The 18,352-nt window shown below is 57.3% G+C and overlaps 1 protein-coding gene across 2 annotated transcripts; it reads left to right on the top strand.

Moving 5' to 3' along the window:
• Nucleotides 1-719: 719 nt before the first annotated feature.
• Nucleotides 720-13,682, top strand: MYLK2 (myosin light chain kinase 2). 2 transcript variants are annotated; one of them, XM_032858934.1, is made up of 13 exons: nt 725-858; nt 956-1,055; nt 1,522-2,035; nt 2,910-3,211; nt 4,820-4,925; nt 5,511-5,604; nt 7,872-7,981; nt 8,066-8,207; nt 10,448-10,518; nt 10,642-10,770; nt 11,254-11,406; nt 11,587-11,719; nt 12,711-13,682. In XM_032858934.1, the coding sequence occupies exons 2-13, from the start codon at nt 1,004-1,006 to the stop codon at nt 12,789-12,791; spliced, it is 1,887 nt and encodes a 628-aa protein (XP_032714825.1). In that variant the 5' UTR covers nt 725-858; nt 956-1,003; the 3' UTR covers nt 12,792-13,682. The 2 variants fall into 2 exon arrangements, with proteins under 2 accessions (XP_032714826.1, XP_032714825.1); XM_032858935.1 differs by lacking the exons at nt 10,448-10,518; nt 10,642-10,770; nt 11,254-11,406; nt 11,587-11,719; nt 12,711-13,682 and adding an exon at nt 8,273-8,462 and having other exon boundaries at nt 720-858; nt 8,066-8,236.
• The last annotated feature ends 4,670 nt before the right edge of the window (nt 13,683-18,352 follow it).

Below are 18,352 nucleotides of genomic sequence, written 5' to 3'. Positions count from 1 at the left end.
CTCAGAGACAGGCTCTGGGCTGGCAGCCCCTGCAGGATGGAAGGCTCTTTGGATCACACCTCTCCCCATCCCACCTTGGCTTGATCACCTCGGGCTTGAGTAGCCCCCAGGTCCCCACTATGGTGGAGGATCCTCGGAAAAGACTCTCCACCAGCACCCTCCCCTTCAAAGCAGGCCAGCCTCTGTCTCCCCAGGAGCCCAAGAAAAATTCATTTTCAAAAGAAAAGGCTTTCAGGTCCATGGACATGTTGAGCAAGTGCCCCTGGGACAATTTCTTCCCCAAAGATGCCCCCAAGCAGGTCCGGAGGCCAAGAGCAGGGATCACGGGCACAGAGCTGGGCAGTGGGGTCAGAGTGATTTTCCCTGGGGCCTGTGTGGCTCTCACCAGCTTCTGGGCAACCCCAGGAGTCATGGCGCGCAGGTGGGCAGAGTCAGCACCCAGCCTAAGCACACTCTTGTCCTCTGGCCCTGCCGGGGAGCTCCTCTTGGGCCAGGCCCCCTGCCCGATCCTGTCCAAGCCAGTGATACCAGGGTAGGCCTGGGGATAGGCTACTCCCTCGGGGGCCCAGTGCCCCCCTCCCTTTTCTCTTCCTGCTTGTTCCAACACTACTCTCCCCCCCGTCGGTCTGTGGGAAGAATGCCGTGTCCTCTGAACGGGGGCCAAGAGTGACAGGTGGTGGCAGTCCGAGCTGCATGGCCCCTGGTGTAAGAGATCCTCTCCTCCGTCCCCGCCTCCCCTGCCTGCACCCCTGCCCCCGCCTCTGCCCACCCAGCCCAATCCCTTACAACTGCCCCAGGAGTGCTCCTGGGCAGCCGCTGCAAGTCAGGCGGCCATCAGTTTGCCCCTTGCTGCTCCAGGTACCTCTCTCTCCCCTCAATCAGCTGGCCCTGGCTCCTCTCAGCCAGACAAGAGGAGAATCTGACAGCCTGACACACCTCACTTTTCTTTCTGCAGCTAGAAAGACCTGAGTTAGACAAGCAGCAGCACACGCCTCCCTACCTCATGGCGACAGAAAACGGAGCAGTGGAGCTGGGACTCCAGAGCCCACCAACAGGTGCCAAGCTGGGGCAGGAGGCAGAGGGAGGAGCCTGGGAAGGGGTGTTTGACTCAGGGCCGGGCCCATTCCTCAGCGGGAGTTCTGTGCCCCAGGCTTTTTTGTATGGCGCACGAAGGACCCAGAAATGAGGACGATCTCTGGGTAAAGTTGGGCTGGGTTGAGGGCCGACATGAAGCCCTCCCCGGAGAGACTGGGAAAATGAGGAGCCCTGTGCAGGGCACTCACACACTTAGGGCAAGCGATGGTGGGGGCATCAAGGTGCATTTGAGGACCCGGAGTCTCCCACGAGGGCCTCCAAGGCCCTCAGCAGCCCATCTCTAGAACCCGTGGAATGGCCCCAGGCCCCAGGGATAAACATTCACAAGCTGCTGCCTAGGTGGGGACTTGGGCCTGGAGCTGGTCTCTGGCCAGCCTGGCTGGGGGAGGAGGGAGAATCCTGACTGGGATCCCACCTCCTTTGCAGACAAGACACCTAAAGGTACAGCAGGTGAAGGACCTCCGGTCGCAGAGAAAGAGTCTGGCCCACCCGATCCAAAGAAAGGTCCTGGGCCCCCAGATGAAAAGAAAGAACCTAGCACCTCAGACCCAAAGGGAAAAGCTGGCCCCCCAGATGCAAAGAAAGAACCTGGGACCCCACATCCAAAGAAAGAGCCTGATCCACCCACCCCGAAGAAAGACGACAAAGCCGCAGCCCTAAAGAAAGAGGATGGTGCGGTGGGCCAACCCTCAAGCAGCAGCCCCGGCCCAGAGGGAGAAGGCAACCTGGGTGCGGGGCCTGCGGAGGGCAGTGCTGGGCAGCCGGCAGCCCTGCCCCAGCAGACGGCGACAGCCGAGGCCAGCGTCAAGAAGCCCGATGCCAAGCAGGAGGGCCCCGGAGAGCCCAAGGTACACAAGAAGGCAGTGGAGGGCCAAGCAGGGGCCAGGAGGGGCTCGCCCGCTTTTCTGCACAGCCCCAGCTGCCCTGCCGTCATCTCCAGGTGAATGTCTCCCGTCGGGCGGTGGGGAGGGGTCTGAGGCTCTGTCTACAGCAGGTGCATTTAGCTGCTCTGTCTCGACCTCATAGCCACTGTGTTCCGTGCTAGATCGGGCAGTTCCGATGTTTAACATCTGTCCTGGGCATTGGCTTTCCTACGTTGTGCCCCTGCAGAAACCAGGACTTGGTGATAGTTCACAGACACCTGGAATGTCAAGACAGAGAGGTCCTTCATGAAGCATCTGGAGGCCAAAGTCTCTCTTACTCCTTGAACTTGGTTCTAGCTGAGGGCAGGACTGAGATTTCGGGAGGAAAAGATCTCCGTTCTTACTATAATATGAAACATGACTAATCATCAGATTGATAGAACATTACTAAATGCTTTCCTAATCATAGTATAGCACCAGTGTTATGAGGCCATCTGTTAGACGTACCTGAATGCTAATCACATGAGTGATATTAGCGATAAATTGTAAACCATGATACTATCACTGTATCAGGCTGAATTATGTATTAATATCAATTAATACATTGGTATCACTGATTAATCAGTTGCATTCCCAGTTTATATGAATCAAGAGCTCCATAATCTAACTGTAGCCACCTCATGATTAACCAAAACAACAATCCTATTAGTAGATATTAATGATATATTAATGCATCGATCATCAAGAAAATGACCACAGACATGCATGGTATTATTAACATCCCTTGATTTCATATGAAGTGCATTTGGGGCGGCAGTGGGGATGGGGTTGTGGGGGGTCGTTGTATCAGCTCCAGATTGCAGAAGAGGCTCTGGAAGCGTCGAGGCTTCCCGGAAGCAGAAACAACCCTGTGGTCATTGAAGGCATCACCTCTGGGTTCTCACATTCTAGGCCTGAGGATCTGCCCGCTAAGAAGCCCCTGAGTGATGCATCAGAGCTCATCTTTGAAGGGGTGCCTGTGACTCCCGGCCCCACGGATCCCGGGCCAGCCAAGGTAGCAGAAGGAGGGAAGAACGTCCTGGCAGACAGCCAGAAGGAAGCAGGAGAGAAGGCTCCAGGCCAGGCTGGCCAGGCTAAGGTGCAAGGGGACACCTCGAGGGGGATCGAGTTCCAGGCTGTTCCCTCGGAGAAATCGGAGGTGGGGCAGGCCCTCTGTCTCACAGCCAGGGAGGAGGACTGCTTCCAGATTTTGGGTAGGCCAGGGGCAGGTGGGAGCTGGGGAGGGAAGGGGGCTCCCCAGATGTCCCCATGTCTCCCTGTTTAGAGGACTGAGCTGCTCTGAGCCATGCACAATTCTAAGAAGTATAAGTTCCTAGTCCCTTTTGATAGATGGGGAAATGGAGGCTCAGGGAAAAGGAAATGGAGTGAGTGCCCCAAATCCACAGCTAGGACAGGATTTGAACGTGTCCAAACAGACCCACTTCAGAGTTCACTGTTGACTTTCTTCTACTTTGTCTATAAAGGGGTTTTGAAAAAAAAAAATCAGACAGGTTTTGGAGGAGCACCAACTCTCTAGACAGTGGAATTTGAAGTCAGTCCGTAGAAGGGCTCAAAGGCCAGGCTTTGGTAGTTAAAGGGCATCTTGGAGTGGGTGGCGAGGGTCATGAGAGCCATAGAAGGTTCATGAGCTGAGGAGCACAGGTGCCTGTATGGGAGCAGTGACAAAGGAAGCTGGGCACGTGAGATGGGGCAGGACCGTGGAGTGGCCTTAACTGGTGATCAGACAAGGGGCCTGGTGGTTTGGTGGTTTATCCAGCGGGCAGCAGGATCCACCAAGCATGAGAAAGCTTGGGGAGCAGGTGCATAGGGAAAAGGCCTGGGTGGAGGTGCGGCAGGGCTGGGGGTGGGGTGAGATGGGGTCAGAAGAGCCCAGAGTGTCCTGACACCCCCTCCTCCAGACTGAGGTGCCCTGGAAGCCCAGCCAGGCTGCCCGGTCAGCGGCACAGTGCCACCCAGACAGGGTGGGAGGGCCTGGCGGCTGGGCGGCAGCCAGGAGCCTTGCCTCCTCCCCCAGGCAGCAGCAGAGGCTTCGGCCCCGCCCCCTCCAGAAATCACATCCTTGGGGTAACGGGACCTGAACAGCCTCCAAGGGCTGTCAGATTTATCACCAGCCCTGCTTCCCTGCTGCCTCTTGCTATTTATAAAGAGGTTTCCATTCCCGATGACTCAGCCTGCGAGCCGCCAGGGCCCGCTGTTCCCCGTGGTTGCCGCTAGGTGGCAGCCTCTCCCTACCAAACATCTCGGGTCCCGGTCTCCTCCCCTGCCACCCCCCAACCCCCCCCCCCCCCCCCTCCGCTCCTCCCCGCCCTTGGGCCTTGCCCAGGTTGGGCAGCCATTCCGGAGAACAGGCCAGCTTGTGGTGTAATTAGAGGGGATGGTAAGCAGATCCCGTCACCTACCCCATCATTCAGGCATAGTCACGCCTCTCTGGCATTCCATCATTATCATCCTGCCCCCTCCCCTCCTTTTTTTTTCTTTAATGGAAATGCAGAAAGCTTGGGATGGAGACTTCACATGTATCATGTGGGAGGGTCTGAGAAGTCCAATCAGCTGTCCCCATTGTTGTGCCAGGAGACGCTGAGCCCCCTCTGACAGAGTCCCAAGGCCATTTTGTGTGTTGGTGGCAGAGCTGGAACTGGAAACTGGGCCCCCTAGCCCCTATCCTGGAGCCAGCTGTCCCCCAGGTATCACTTGGTGAATTTCCCTGGATGGGGCCCTGGCCAGGCAGGAGGGGGTGGTGCTGGGGCGCCTCGTCTGCTGCCCCCGGCACTGACTGTGATGGCCCTGCTCTCTCTTCTTAGATGACTGTCCGCCTCCCCCAGCCCCCTTTCCCCACCGCATCGTGGAGCTGAGGCCCGGGAATGTCAACAGTCAATTCAGCCTGAACTCCAAGGAGGCTCTGGGCGGGTGAGATCTGGGACCCGAGACCCTGGCGCGTAGGCAGGAGAGTGTCAAGCCCCAGGGCCTCACCTCTTCCTTGTGCAAGGCCCAGACACACCCCAACTGGACACCATCTACGTGGACACAATTACTTCTGCGTGGTTACTTACTCCCTCGGACGCAAGCTGTCACATGGGTTGATTCGCACTCATGACTCTGTCTCTCACACAGACACACTGCTCATTGTTCAGTATTTCCCGTAGGAAACCAACAGCATTTTCCCATCTGTTTCAGTTTCATGCACCACCCAGATCCCCTCAAAGTGCTTCATAAAAAGCCCTCCAGGTGCCTTCCCCTGGGGCCCAGAGCCTGAAGGCCCATGCTTACCACAAGGCTGTGAGCTGTCAGGGGCCTGCCTGTGGATGAGTCTACCCGTCCTGTGGCCATGGTTGGTGTGGTTCAGCCACTGTCCCTGCCATAGAGCTCCTGACTTTGACCGGAGCAGGTGGCCTAGCTCACAGAGGGGGACCCAGACAGGAGCAGACTGCAGGCCCCCTACTTCAGCCCTGGGCCCCTGGGAACCCCCTCACTCCCAAACTCTTCTCTCCTCAGCGGCAAGTTTGGAGCAGTCTGTACCTGCACAGAGAAAGCCACAGGCCTCAAATTGGCAGCCAAGGTCATCAAGAAGCAGACACCCAAAGACAAGGTAGTAGGGGCTGGGGGGGGTAGTACGGCTACATGGGAAGGAGAGGGAGTTCTTTGAGTGGGTACCTCCCACCTCCCTCTGCCCATATGTCTGCACCAGGGGCTTGGTGTGTGAACCTTGATGCGCTGAGGATGTCACTCAGATAGACAGATGGACAGACGGACAACCCTGCCACAGGGACCTGAAGCCCCCACCCATAAACAAGACACCTCAGTTGGTGAACTTATCCTTGGGAATTCCCCTTCTAGGCCCAGGACGTTCCTGCCTTCTTTTGGTTCAATCCAGAAAACACTGATGAGCGCAGGCTCTGGGCCAGGCCCTGCGCTGGGCACAGTGGGTAGGGGCGGGCAGGTGTCCCAAAGTGAAGTGAATATGGTTTCTGCCCTCAGGAGGTGCCCAGGTAATCAGGCCTGGTCTAGAGCTGTGCCTCCACACTTGGCCTGGGCCTGGTTCAGAGGAGGCAGAGGGCAGTGCTTGTTCAAGGAACAAATCAAAGAGTGAATGAATGAGTGAAGGTGGGCAGAGGCTCATGGGGAATGAGGGGGTGATGACCACGTAGCCCCCTGTTGTGGTGAGGGCTGTAGCTCAGGAAAGCTAGGATGGGTGTCACTCGGGGGTTAGGCAGGGGTCAGGTGGGGGTCAGGCAGGGGTCAGGAGGGGGCTGTGGAGGGGCTTGCAGATTCAGCGGGCCAGTCTCTCTCCAGTAAAGGCTCAAAGGAGGAGCTGGAGAGGCAGGGCAGGGGGGTTCAGACTGAGGGGACTGTGAGAGAGAAGGCCAGGAGCAACAGAAGTCTGTGGGGGACCCTTGGGTAGAGGCAGGGGAGCTGAGAAGGGAGCTTGTGGGCATTTGAGGCAGAGACACAGCGCGTGCAGAGGTCTAGAACCTGGGAGGAGCGTGAGGAGAGGCTCAGAGCCCTGTGGCGCTGCTTCTCCATCATCGCACATCAGGAAGGTGTGTGTTTTCCATGTGACTCTGCCTTTCTCCGGCCTCCCGCTCGACCGCGGGGTCTCCGGGCCTCTGTCAAAGCACCTGGCTCAGTGTAGATGCTCCAGACATAGGTGCTGTGAGATTAACTGGAGTCAGCTCTTGATGAATGAATTAGTGAGTACTTCTTCTGGGCGGTTCACTGCCCCAGGGGCTCGGGAAGGGGCAGCGAATTGTCGGAGTCCCTGCCCGCCCGGGCTGACACGCTCGAGACAGGGGCAGAGAACCCCGCACGACGCACACAGGAAGGGTGACGTCAGGACCTGAGCGGTGCCAGGAAGGAGAATAGAGCCAGGGAGAGTACAGGGAGCGTGGGGGCCGATGGAGGCCGCGAGGATAGGGTGGTGAGGTCAGCCCTGTCTGAGGAAGCGGCAGGTAGAGTGAGATGTGAATGAAGGAGCAGCATCACGGGCAAAATGGAAAAGTTGGGGCAGTGATGTGATGCTGGGCGCTGAGGGGATGGGCAGGGGCGAGAGGCCTGATCTGTAGCATTTGGCAATTTCCCTGGTATCCACATTCCTCCTACGGCTGACTTCAAGCTACCGCTGTGACAGCTGGCATTCACCCTTTCTCAAAGTGACAAATAACGGCAGCTCAGGTCAGGAAGGCAGTGGTGGTAAAGCTGATGAGAAGTTCCTGGATTTGAACTCTAGAGGGATTTCCCGAGCTTGGGTATGAGAATGGGAGGAATCTGGGATGGCTCCTGGCTTTAGGTCCCGCACACCTGGGCGAGGGGGCAAGCCTCTTGCCAACAGGCAAGCTGAGGACAGCTCAGTGGTGGGGTGGAGGCCATGGCAAGGGTTTCATTTGGACCTGAGAGATCCAGGAAGTGTCTTAGCCATCTGAGGGGAATGGCCAATAGGCTGTGGGAGCTGTGGGTGCCTGCAGTTCAAGGGCGTGCTCAGAGGTGGACATGCATATTTGGGAATCAGTCACCTTTGCAGGGATCAGCCAAGTCCTGGGACTTAAGGAGAAAGCCCAGGGAGAGAGTGCAGTGGGGAGAGCAGTGAGCGGAGGACTGGACCTCGGGCACCCCAGTATCCAGTCGGGAAGAGAAGGGAAGAACTGGCAAAGGAACGGAGTCCTGTCCAGAATGACCAGGGTGCGAGGACATGGGCTCCGGGTGGGGAGAGATGGGAGACAGGGAGAGGCCGGCAAGGAGGAGGCCAAGCGGTGGGGTCCTGGCCGGGCCTGATGGGTCCGGTCCAGGGCAGAGGTACAGAGGGGGCAGGACAGGGAGCAGGGACACTCAGCTGGCGGCCCTGGCTTCCCCGGTGCCCAGGAAATGGTGATGCTCGAGATCGAGGTGATGAACCAGCTAAACCACCGCAACCTGATTCAGCTGTACGCGGCCATCGAGACGTCACACGAGATAGTCCTGTTCATGGAGTAGTGAGTGCTGGCCGTGGGGCAGGGGGCCGGGTGGGGGTGCCAGCCAGCCCGGAAGCAAGCCTGCAGAGGGGTCTGTGCACACAGCATCGAGGGCGGCGAGCTCTTTGAAAGGATCGTGGACGAGGACTATCAGCTGACCGAGGTGGACACTATGGTGTTTGTCAGGCAGATCTGCGACGGCATCCTCTTCATGCACAAGATGCGGGTCCTGCACCTGGACCTCAAGGTACTGGGGCCTCCCGGGGGTGCTCAGGAGTCGCAGCGGACCCCATGAAGCCAGGATCGCCACCGGTGGTCCCGCCCCCCTCCCATCCGTCCTTTCCCTCCCTCTATCCTTCTAGCTGCAGATCCCAAAGGGTATATTGGGGCTTCCCGAAGTACCAGGAGCCAGGGATCCAACAGAGAGGAAACAAGACTTGGTCCCAGCTCTCAGGCACTTGTAGCAGAGTCCTGAGCACGCGTCCTCTGTCCTGGGAGCCCCAAGCCCAGCGTCTCATGCCTACAGTTCGCTAAGGATTGCTTAAGTGTCCACGTGGGGCTGGCCCCTCCCAGGCGCTCTGAGCATTGGTTCCTGTGTCCCGCAAGGATCTGTCGGGGGCCTACTTCACGGCAGGCAGTGCTCCAGGTGCTGTAGACCCAGCAATGAGCAAAGTAGACAAAGATGCCTGCTCTCGAGGAACTTAAGTTCTAGAAGAGGAGTCTGGAAAACAAAACCTGCGTGAGCTAGGCACTAGGAGAATCGTTCCATGAAAGAGTATTTCTGTCTCTCCTCTGACCTTGCTCAGTGCTTTGCACGGAGCCTGTCAGGGAGAGCCCGAAGGCCTTACGCATTCGGTCCACCTTACACATAAGGTGGCAACTGCCTGGGGTGGGCAGCCAGCCGCGGTATGGGGTAGGCGGGAGCAGCGGCAGTGCGGGGGGTCATGTCTCCAGGAAGGTGGCCGGGCCAGGGGCGAAGCCGCAGTCTGGACACTGAGGGGCAGTTACCTCCCACTGGCTTCGTGGCTAGTACTTGGGTTCATTCCTCTGATAAATGGGTATCACACTCCTCTGCTGTGTTCGGCCACCCCTCTGTGGCTGCATGCTGTGCTGGGCACGGGTGTCACTGTAAGGATGACGAAGGACACACCCTGTCCCCTGGAGCCTCCAGGTCAGTGGCAGAAACAGGCATTCCTACAATAGGTCCTTTTAAACCACGACAAGCATGATGAGAAGCCCGTGAGAGGAATGGGGAGACAGACAAAGTGAACTTGAAGAAGTGGGCAAGGGCCAGAACCTTGGGCGGAACCAGGCCCGGGGCTGGACCACACCGGCTCTGTGCTGGCTCCGGGTCAGAGCTGTTCGGGGCGTACGCGCCTTCTGACGGCCCACGGGCCAGGTGTGCAGGTAGCATCCCCACAGACACATGAGGAAGCCAGGAGGGTAAGGAGAGGGGTTTCCATGGGACAACTTCACGGCAGAGAATCTAGGAGTCCGTTGTCATGACAAGGGGCAGAGGCGGTGGGGGCTGGCACCAGTGGCCATGGCGGAGGGAAGGGAGGTGGCCAGACGATGGGTACATTCTGAAAATGGGACCAACCTGATTTGCTGATGTGGGAGGGGGTAGGAGACAGGGAAAGGAAAGCATAGGGTGACTCCGGAGATTCTAGACGGAGCTGGCCTCTGCCCACATTGTTAGAGGCCTGCCGTTGGCCTGTGAAAGCCAGAGCAGAGTCCCCAGTTAAAACATAGCATCCTGGGTAGAAGCTGTCTTAAGCCTCTTTATTCTAAAATGTGTTTTTTCAGGATAGCAATACATTTCTCATCAAAAAGGGGTCTCATGGTCAAGGAAGTTGGGTGAACCATGGACATAAGACCCTTCCCAGGGCTCCTCAGGAAGTCTTGTGTCCTCCAGAAGGAGGCCTGAGTCTGTCTCATTCCCCCAGAAGATGGTACCCTGGGACCTTTCTGGGGCCCAGCACCCGGCTCAGGGGACAGTGGCAACACACACCAGGTACCCGTGGCCACGTAGCTAGGGTTTCTGGGGTTTTGGAAGGTGTTGAAGATTAGGAAGGCAGGCTTGTTGTGCAAAGTCTCCTGCCTTTTAACCATGATTAACTACTTAAAATGCTTCTGCCTTGCAACGTCAGATTAGTCCTGTGTCCCTGTGTTACCTGGAGGCTCAGAGGAGGAAGGGACTGGTTTCTCAGGAACGTCATTCACACACTGACCTGTGCTGGGGCCACAGGATTCCCAGGAGACTTGACTGAGCCCTTACTGAGTTAGACACCAGTGGGAGGAACAAGGAGGCCGGGAGAGGATGATTCCTACCCTCTCAGGGCGTCAGGGTCCTAGTCTGTGCCTGGAGCAGGCAGGTCTGGGGGTCTCTGACAGGCTGCCCAGAGAGCCTGGGACTTGGGTGGACCTGGGTAGGGATGTAGGGTGAGCTGGGTCAGAGGTCAATCTGGGCCACCCCCTTCTCCTCAGCCAGAGAACATCCTGTGTGTCAACACCACGGGCCATTTGGTGAAGATCATTGATTTTGGCCTGGCACGGAGGTACCCTGTCGGTGGGTGGGGAGGGCAGGGCAAGCCTCTGAGGTGGGCAGGGGACAGGGGAGGTGCAGAGGGTGCAGTGAACGGACTGGGGGTCGCGCTCTGAGCTCTTGCTCTCACCCTCAGGTATAATCCCAATGAGAAGCTAAAGGTGAATTTTGGGACCCCAGAGTTTCTTTCACCTGAGGTGGTGAATTATGACCAAATCTCCGATAAGACAGACATGTGGAGTATGGGGGTCATCACCTATATGCTGTGAGTCCTGAGGGAATATGGCATCTATGTGGTGGGGGCACAGGGGTGGGCAGCTGAGACCAAAATTGGACTTGGGGTCCTGGTGAGGTGGGTTCCATGTCCCTGCTCCCTCAATCAGGGTTTTGCTGGGAGAGGGCATGCTGGGGAGAGCCAGGAAAGGGGAACTTTGTACCCATTTTGTGGATGGAAAAGTGAAGACCCCTGAAGGCATAGTGTCCCAGTCAACATTCCTAGACAGAAGATCCTTGATGACCCAGGGTGGGGGCAGAGGAGCAGCAGACATTTTTTATACGCTTGTCATCCCTCTTCTTCAGTGTAACCCTGGGAAGCTGGGATGATTATGCTCATTTTACAGAGGAGAAGAGTGAGGCTCAGGGAGGGGAAGTGACTTGCCTAAGGTCACCCAACCAGAATCAAACCCAGGTCTGTCCCACTCAAGAGCCTGGGGTCTTTTCAGCACCTCCTGACATCCTCTCTCTCCAGGCTGAGCGGCCTCTCCCCCTTCCTGGGAGACGATGACACAGAGACCCTAAACAATGTTCTCTCTGCCAACTGGTACTTTGATGAGGAGACCTTTGAGGCTGTGTCCGATGAGGCCAAAGACTTTGTCTCCAACCTCATTGTCAAGGACCAGAGGTGAGGCTCACTTGAGGACACAGACCCCATGTGTGCAACTCCAGTGTGTGTGTGTGTGTGTGTGTGTGTGTGTGATTGTGCAGGCGTGTGCTGGCAGGGCAGGAAGAAGGCCGGGGCCCTCTGCGTTCTGGTGCTTCCCAAGCATGCTGCCCGCCCTCACCACACTGCCCCCTCCCACAGGGCCCGGATGAGCGCTGCCCAGTGCCTCGCCCACCCCTGGCTCAACAATCTGGCAGAGAAAGCCAAGCGCTGTAACCGACGCCTTAAGTCCCAGATCTTGCTTAAGAAATACCTCATGAAGAGGCGCTGGAAGGTACCACTGGATGGGGTGGGGTGGCGGGAGGGGCTGCAGGCAGGAAGAGCTCCTGGCAGATCCCAGGCCCCACTAGCCCTGCCTTGGCAGTTCCTATGGACCAGGCCTAGCCCTGTCTGGAAAACAGGGTTGGCTTTTCTCTTTGTCCTGGGCTGGTTCCTGTCCTGGATCGGTGACCCTCCACCCTGGGGAGGGGTGTCCGTTTGAGGCTCAGGCACAGGAAAAGATCTCTGACCCCATCACTGGCCCTTTCCCTTCATTTTACAAATATTTATTGAGCATCTATTCCTTCTAGGCACCGGGAGTGTACCGGTGGACAAAAGAGACAAGGATTTTAGTCTTTGTGGACTTACTTTGGATAGAGGGTAGGGAGTTATGAAAAAGGGTTAAGGAAGTGCTCTGGAAAGAAATAAGCATGGTCAGGAGTGCCAGGAGAGAGGTTGCACTTCTATATAGGGTGGTCAGGAAGGGCCCACTGAGAAGAAACATGTGAACAAAAAACCTGAAGAAGATGAGGAGTGAGCCATGCTGGTATTGGAGGAAGAGTGTTCCAGGAAGAGGCAACAGCCTGTGCAAAGGCCCTGAGGCACAAGCATGGTTGGCAAAACATGACGAAAAAGTAGGAGGCCAGTAAGGCTGGAGTGGGATGGGCAAGGGGTGAAGGGAGATGAAGTCAGAGAGGAATGGGAGGCAGGGGGTGGAGGGACTTGTTGGCCATGGCAAGGGGCTTACGTTTTAGTTGGAGTGAAATAGGAACCATTGGAGCATCTAGAGCAGAGAGGTGCTCAGGTCTGGCTGCCCTACCTGTGGAATGAAGGAAGGAGTCCTGAAGCCATGGTGTCATAGCACCTCCTGTGGCCATTTTGGGCACTGCACCCTCCCCAGCATCTGGCCCTTGGAGAACGAAGGAGAGCTTAGGAGGCGCTCTGCTGTGCCACAGTTTCTCCATGGCCCTGCAGCTGACGGGGATCCTTCTTTCCTCCTTCCTCAGAAAAACTTCATTGCTGTCAGTGCTGCAAACCGCTTCAAGAAGATCAGCAGCTCGGGAGCACTCATGGCTCTGGGGGTCTGAGCCCCAGGAGCGGCTGAAGCCTGGACGCAGCCGCACAGCGGCCGGGGCTGAGGCCACACAGCCCAGAAGGCCAGAGCAGACGGGCCAGATCCCCAGGGTGGGCTGGCTAGGACAAGGCTGCGCCAGGCTGGGAGGCTCGGGGCTCCCCATGACCCCGCGCAGCGACTGCTTCCCCGATGTGAGCCGCCTCAGATGTGGCCTGAATCGATCCTGCTAATTCCTCCCCAGACAGAGCCCCGGGCCTGTCAGCCACAGCCCAGATGCCACAGGCCCTTGTTCCCTCCCCGGCTCCCCCTCTTGGAAATTGCTGCCCTGGTGATTCCTGCTTGGCCTCACCTGGGGCATCCCTGGCTTGGGCTTGCTCCTAGCTGGAACAGGAAGGCTGGGGGTCCCAGCATGTGGGGCTTCTGCGGTTGTGGATGGGAGGCCCTTGGTGGGGCAGGAAGGCAGCAAGGCCAATTCCTAAGGCCCAGCTGCCAGGGGAGACAGAGCAGGCTTTGTGAAAGAGGACCTCCATGCCCCCGCCCGCCTCCCCACTCCCAACAGATAAGGCCTAGCACACACCAGCTGGCCCGGCCCGGCCCCCCGCCCACCTTCCTGACGACCACCAACACACAGGAACTCGGTGTGAGAGAAGGACGCCCAGCCCAGGCCTGGCGGAGGGGCCGGGGGAGGCCTGGGGGACAAGGAGACCACCCCCGAGCTTGCCTGAGGGCCAGGCGGGCCCAGCCCAGCCACAGTGGGCCCTCATCCTCAGGGTCACACATGGCCTCGAATCATGGGGTCAGCAGGCCCCGGAGAAGTGGGAAAGCCATCGGGCAGTCCCCCACCTGCTCTCAGCTTGTGCCTTGTAAATAAATGTACAGGTTGGATGTGGCTTTCTTCCCCTTATGTGCGTGTGGACTTGGGTGAGGTCAGAGGGAACCACTGTTCCCCTGAGCACTGCTGGGGGCCGGATGCTCAGTGGGGGTGCTGAACTTCAGGGGGCAGCATGGTAGCTCCCGGTGTGGCCTAAGGAGCCAGGCTGCCCAGCCCAGGATCTGGGCAAATGGCTTCCCCGCTTTGGGCCTCAGTTTACTCATCTGTCACAGCACCTTCCAACATGCATTGGGTGCTTACTGGGTAGAAGGTTCCCTTTAAGTGCCTGTGCGGGTATTAACTCATTTTTCTCTAGCAGCAAGCTTATGAGGTGGACGTTATTATTGTTTCTATTTTTTTTAAGATTTTATTTATTGATTTGACAGAGAGATCACGAGTAGGCAGAGAGGCAGGCAGAGAGAGAGGGGGAGGGGGAAGCAGGTTCCCCACTGAGCAGAAAGTCAGATGCTATGCGGGGCTCGATCCCAGGACCCTGAGATCATGACCTGAGCCGAAGGCAGAGGCTTAACCCACTGAGCCACCCAGGCGCCCCTGTTATTCCTATTTTATAGGGGGGGAAACTGAGGCTTAGAGAGGGGGAGGAACTTGAAGGCTATTCAACCAGGCAGAAGCTGGAGCTTAAGCTCTCGTCTCCCAGGGCAAGGTCCTGCGCAGGAGCCCACCCGGCTTCTCAGCAGAACAAGGTGTCGGCAGAAGGCAGAGCCCCCAGGTGGAGCCAGGGGTTCAGGCAGGCCTGTGGCACCTTTGCCGGACCTGCAGGGATGGGGAGGGTCTCCCCAGAGGCATTGGGGAGAGAGCTATTCTCCCCTCTTTCCCACGGGCCACAGCGGGCTCTGGCCGACTCCATCTGCTGGAGACGTCAGCCAGAGGGTGGGAGAGCCTGACCGAAGAGGGCACAGCCTTTCTGGCTATGAGGACAACTGAGTCAGAATTGGGACTGGCCTCAGTGGGGCAGCTGGTCGGCCTGCTTGGGGTGAAGGGGTTCCAGCAGGAGCGGCTGTGACAGCAGTCGCGTGCATCGAGGGCAGCTGGGTACCAGCCCCACTCCGGCTCCTCGTGGTCACGATCACCCTGGCTGCTCACGGCGATCTTGCCCGGCAGGCGTGCTGTTAGGTCCATTTCTCAGATAGGGAAATCAAGCTTCAGGGAGGTTAAGCCACTTGCTTAGGGACATACAGCTAGTTACTGGCAGAGCCAGGACCAGTACCCAGACAGTATGGGTCCAGAGCCCTCGCTCTTGACTGCTGCACTGCCTGCCTCTTGAGAAATCTTGGACTTGACCACAGACCAGGACACTGATCATCCCTACCTCCCCTGACTCCATGAATATGGGCCTGGAGGGCAAGGCCAGGGTTGTCACTCCTGCCCCTGTCCCATACCAGCAGGTGGGTTCAGCCTCCCACTGTAGCAGGTGCCACGTGGGGTGGGGGGGCTGACTTTGGGGTCTAAGCCTGGGGGGGGTGTCTTATACTCCAGGGGAACCTGATTGGGGTTCTTCATGGGACATGTACTTGCAGACCAGACCCCCAGGGCCGTGGATCCCTGCCTGCCCGCCCGCTCGCCACCTGCCAGCTGGGCCAGGCCTGTGGTTTCCTCTGAGTTCTCTCAGTGTTGCTGGCCCCCACCCAGGCTAAGCCTCGGCCACACAGCGCGATGATGAGGGATGAGTCACAGCCATGGGGCGGGGTGGGGGGTGGTGAGGAAATGAGGTCCAGCCGCAGCAGAGATCCAGGGCCTGGATCCAGCTGGGGAAACCGAGGCCAAAACCAAGAAGGTTCCTCAGCAGAGAACAACAGCTGGGACTAGAACCCAGGACCCCTGACTCTCAGCACGGGTCTCAGTTTCCTGCTCTATAATATGCAAATGACAGCCTGGGCTCTGCTCTCCACTGGCACTCCTAGGCCATCGTGACAGTCACAAGATGGGACAGGGTGTGCATTCACCCTATTTCACAGATGAGGAAACAGGTTCAGAAAGGGAAGAGAATCTGCCCGAGGCCACACAGCGAATTAACATTTCCTAGGAAGGAAGGCCACCCAGAACCATGGAACAGAGCTGATCATTGCTTCTGTCCTTATCACCTTCCTGGAGCACAGCTTGGAAAGCTCTTTTTGATTTTTCAGAGGCCTCCTCTGGCCTCCCCTGGTCCCTGGAGGTAAAGGATATAGACTCAACAATATGGGTGAGGTGGAGGTTCAGAGAGATTTTGTTCCCTTCAAGAGCCACAGAGCACACGCAGGAAAAAGTCACGGCCACAACCCCCCAAGGTGGGGTTGAGTTTCTGCCTCTCTGCAGGCCTGAGTCCCAACCCCATTACCATCATCCCTAGAACTGCCATCCCCGGTGACCTCGCAGAATAAAGCTTTTCACCCTAGGAGCCATCCTGATGGAGGGAGTGAATCCATGGTCCTTTGGGGCCTGCCAGCTGGAGCCAGAGCCAGGCCCAAGGCTCTGGGCTGTGATTCTTCAAGTCACGGGTACCAGGCTGGGAATATCCCCTATCCCTTGCCCGGTGTTGCCTGCCCACTACAGTGCCTGCTTGTGGTCCCCTTCTGCATGGTGCCCATTACAATGATGACCCTGCCACCTTGCCTACAAGGTGCACTGCATCTCATGGGGCTGGCACCACCAGTTTCCCCTGCCCGGTGTCCTGGGTAACCCCCTGTGGGCTAAGAAGGGTTAACGCCCTCAATGGGACAGCTCCTCCCGGCTGATTCCAGCCCAGAAAGCGTTCCTCCAAGACTATTTCCTGCCTCTGGGCCTTGGCCAGGCCCGCAGTGACCACCCCCAGGGGTCTGAGGCCGCATCTGGTTTGGATTACGCCAGGCCTGGTGACGCTGCCTCTTCCTGTCTGTGTCCAGTGGCCTTGAATTCCACTGGCCACCTTGGACCCAACAGAGCAGTGGTGGGAAAAGATTCCGCCAGGGACAGGGCTGCCCGAGGGTGTCCAGCAGCCAGGGCTGTCCTGAAGCATGGGCCTACCCACACCTAGCTCCTGTTTGTGAGGCTGTCCACGCACCTGTTCTTTTCTGCACATTAATAGCTGTTGTTTACCGAGCACGGGGCACTGTAGCAAGTGATTTCCACTTATGAACTCATTTTATCCCCACCCTAAGAGTGGTTATTTTTGTTAGGTATTTCATTAAGCTGAGGAAGCTGAGGCTCAGGGGGTTTATGGACAAGTCCCGGAGTTCCCAGCTAGCAAATGGTGGGGTCACAACTCAAAGCAGGTGATGTGACTTCGGACACCACCAATCATGGCACAGCTATTTGTCGAGTTCCTGCTCTGGGCTTGGCCCGAAGCTAGGACCCAGAGGTGAATGAGTCATGGTCTCCGCCCTCAGGGAGCTCACACCCTCTGGAACCCCACTGGCTGGGAGCTGGGGGGTTAGGGTGAAGCTGGAGGGACATAGAAGGAGACACAACTCTTTTCTCTGGTGGCAGGAAGTGACATCAAAGCTGAGAGCAATAAGGGGCGGGCCTTTTCCAGATGGAGCAAGGACAGCGTTCCAGGCAGAGGGGATAGTATGTCCAAAGGCTGGTAGCTAAGAGCAAAGTTGACTTGGAGTCTCCATGATGAAGCAGGAAATAAGTCTGGAGAAGTTGGGAGGGCCCTCAAATGCCAGCCTGAATCGGGGCAGTAGGGAGACATGGAGGGGTTTTGAGCAAAGGAGGCGTATGGCCAGATCTGTGGTTCACAAGGATCCCTGAAGCCAGAGAGGTTAGCGAGTGGAAAAGAGGCTGGAGGCAGGGAGGCCAAAAGGAGGCTGGGCCATGTCTGCTTGAGCGGTTGAAAGAAGTGGGGGGACAGGAGGGAGACGCAGGTCTCATGTGTCTCTAGGGGGACAGGCTGATGACAGAGACTGGGCTCAGGTCACACAGAATGGGGTTCAAATCTACTTATTTGCCCTCTCTGAGCCTCAGTTTCCTGTCTGTAAAATGGGGTTAATAATCTTACCTGCCTCCTGGGAACCATGCATCACATGAGGGATGTGGACAGAGCAGCTGTTTCTTCTACAACTATGTCTCCAGACCCTATTGTGTTCCAGACAGTGTTCTAGGTGCTGGGGGACAAGCAGCCAGGAGATGAAAGTCTCTGGCCTTGTGGAGCTTTCTTTGAGGTGGGAGAACTCTGACCTGGGCTGCAGTGAATTTAGAATGCGTTGGTGGGGTGGGTGGGGGCAGAGTCTGGGAGGATTTCTCCCAGGACAGAGTTTGAACAGAGATCAAAGGGTTCCCTGGGGATTAGTAGAAGGTTGTTCTAGGAGGAAGGAAGCGCAAGTGCAAAGGCGATTTGGAGTAAGGCTAGGGTTAGCAGGGACAAAGCCTGACAGCCCAGGCCCCTAACTTGGGCTTTTGCTCTGAATGGGCCGCCAAGCCCCTGGTGGCTTCTCCAAGATTTCCTCCACGGTGAAGGGATGAACGGGAGGCTGACCATCAGTCCGGTCGTCCACTCAGCAAACCTTTATCGAGGGCCTTCTGTGTGCTAGTCGCTGGGTTAGGGAAGCAGATACAATGAAAAAGGCAGACCACCCTCTGCTCCCTGAAGCTTATAGTCTAAGGCAGAAACACAATAAAAAGTGAACACACCTAGGAATGCATAATCCCACATCGCAACAGGTGCCTGGTGGAGGAGACAAATCTGGAAGCATCTAATCAGATAAGGGGCTGAGGGGAGGCTC

The sequence above is a fragment of the Lontra canadensis genome, unplaced genomic scaffold (assembly GCF_010015895.1).
Source record: "Lontra canadensis isolate GAN:19392208 unplaced genomic scaffold, GSC_riverotter_1.0 scaffold16, whole genome shotgun sequence".
Lineage (NCBI taxonomy): Eukaryota > Metazoa > Chordata > Mammalia > Carnivora > Mustelidae > Lontra > Lontra canadensis.
Note: the sequence above shows the minus strand (reverse complement) of the source record. Positions and strands in the feature narration are given on the sequence as shown.

Excerpts from the sequence above, each read along its gene's own strand:
- MYLK2 (XM_032858934.1), top strand. The coding sequence starts at position 1,004 with ATGGCGACAGAAAACGGAGCAGTGGAGCTGGGACTCCAGAGCCCACCA. Across the intron at positions 4,926-5,510 it reads TCCAAGGAGGCTCTGGGCGG|CGGCAAGTTTGGAGCAGTCT; the intron begins GTGAGATCTGGG and ends TTCTCTCCTCAG. Across the intron at positions 7,982-8,065 it reads ATAGTCCTGTTCATGGAGTA|CATCGAGGGCGGCGAGCTCT; the intron begins GTGAGTGCTGGC and ends CTGTGCACACAG.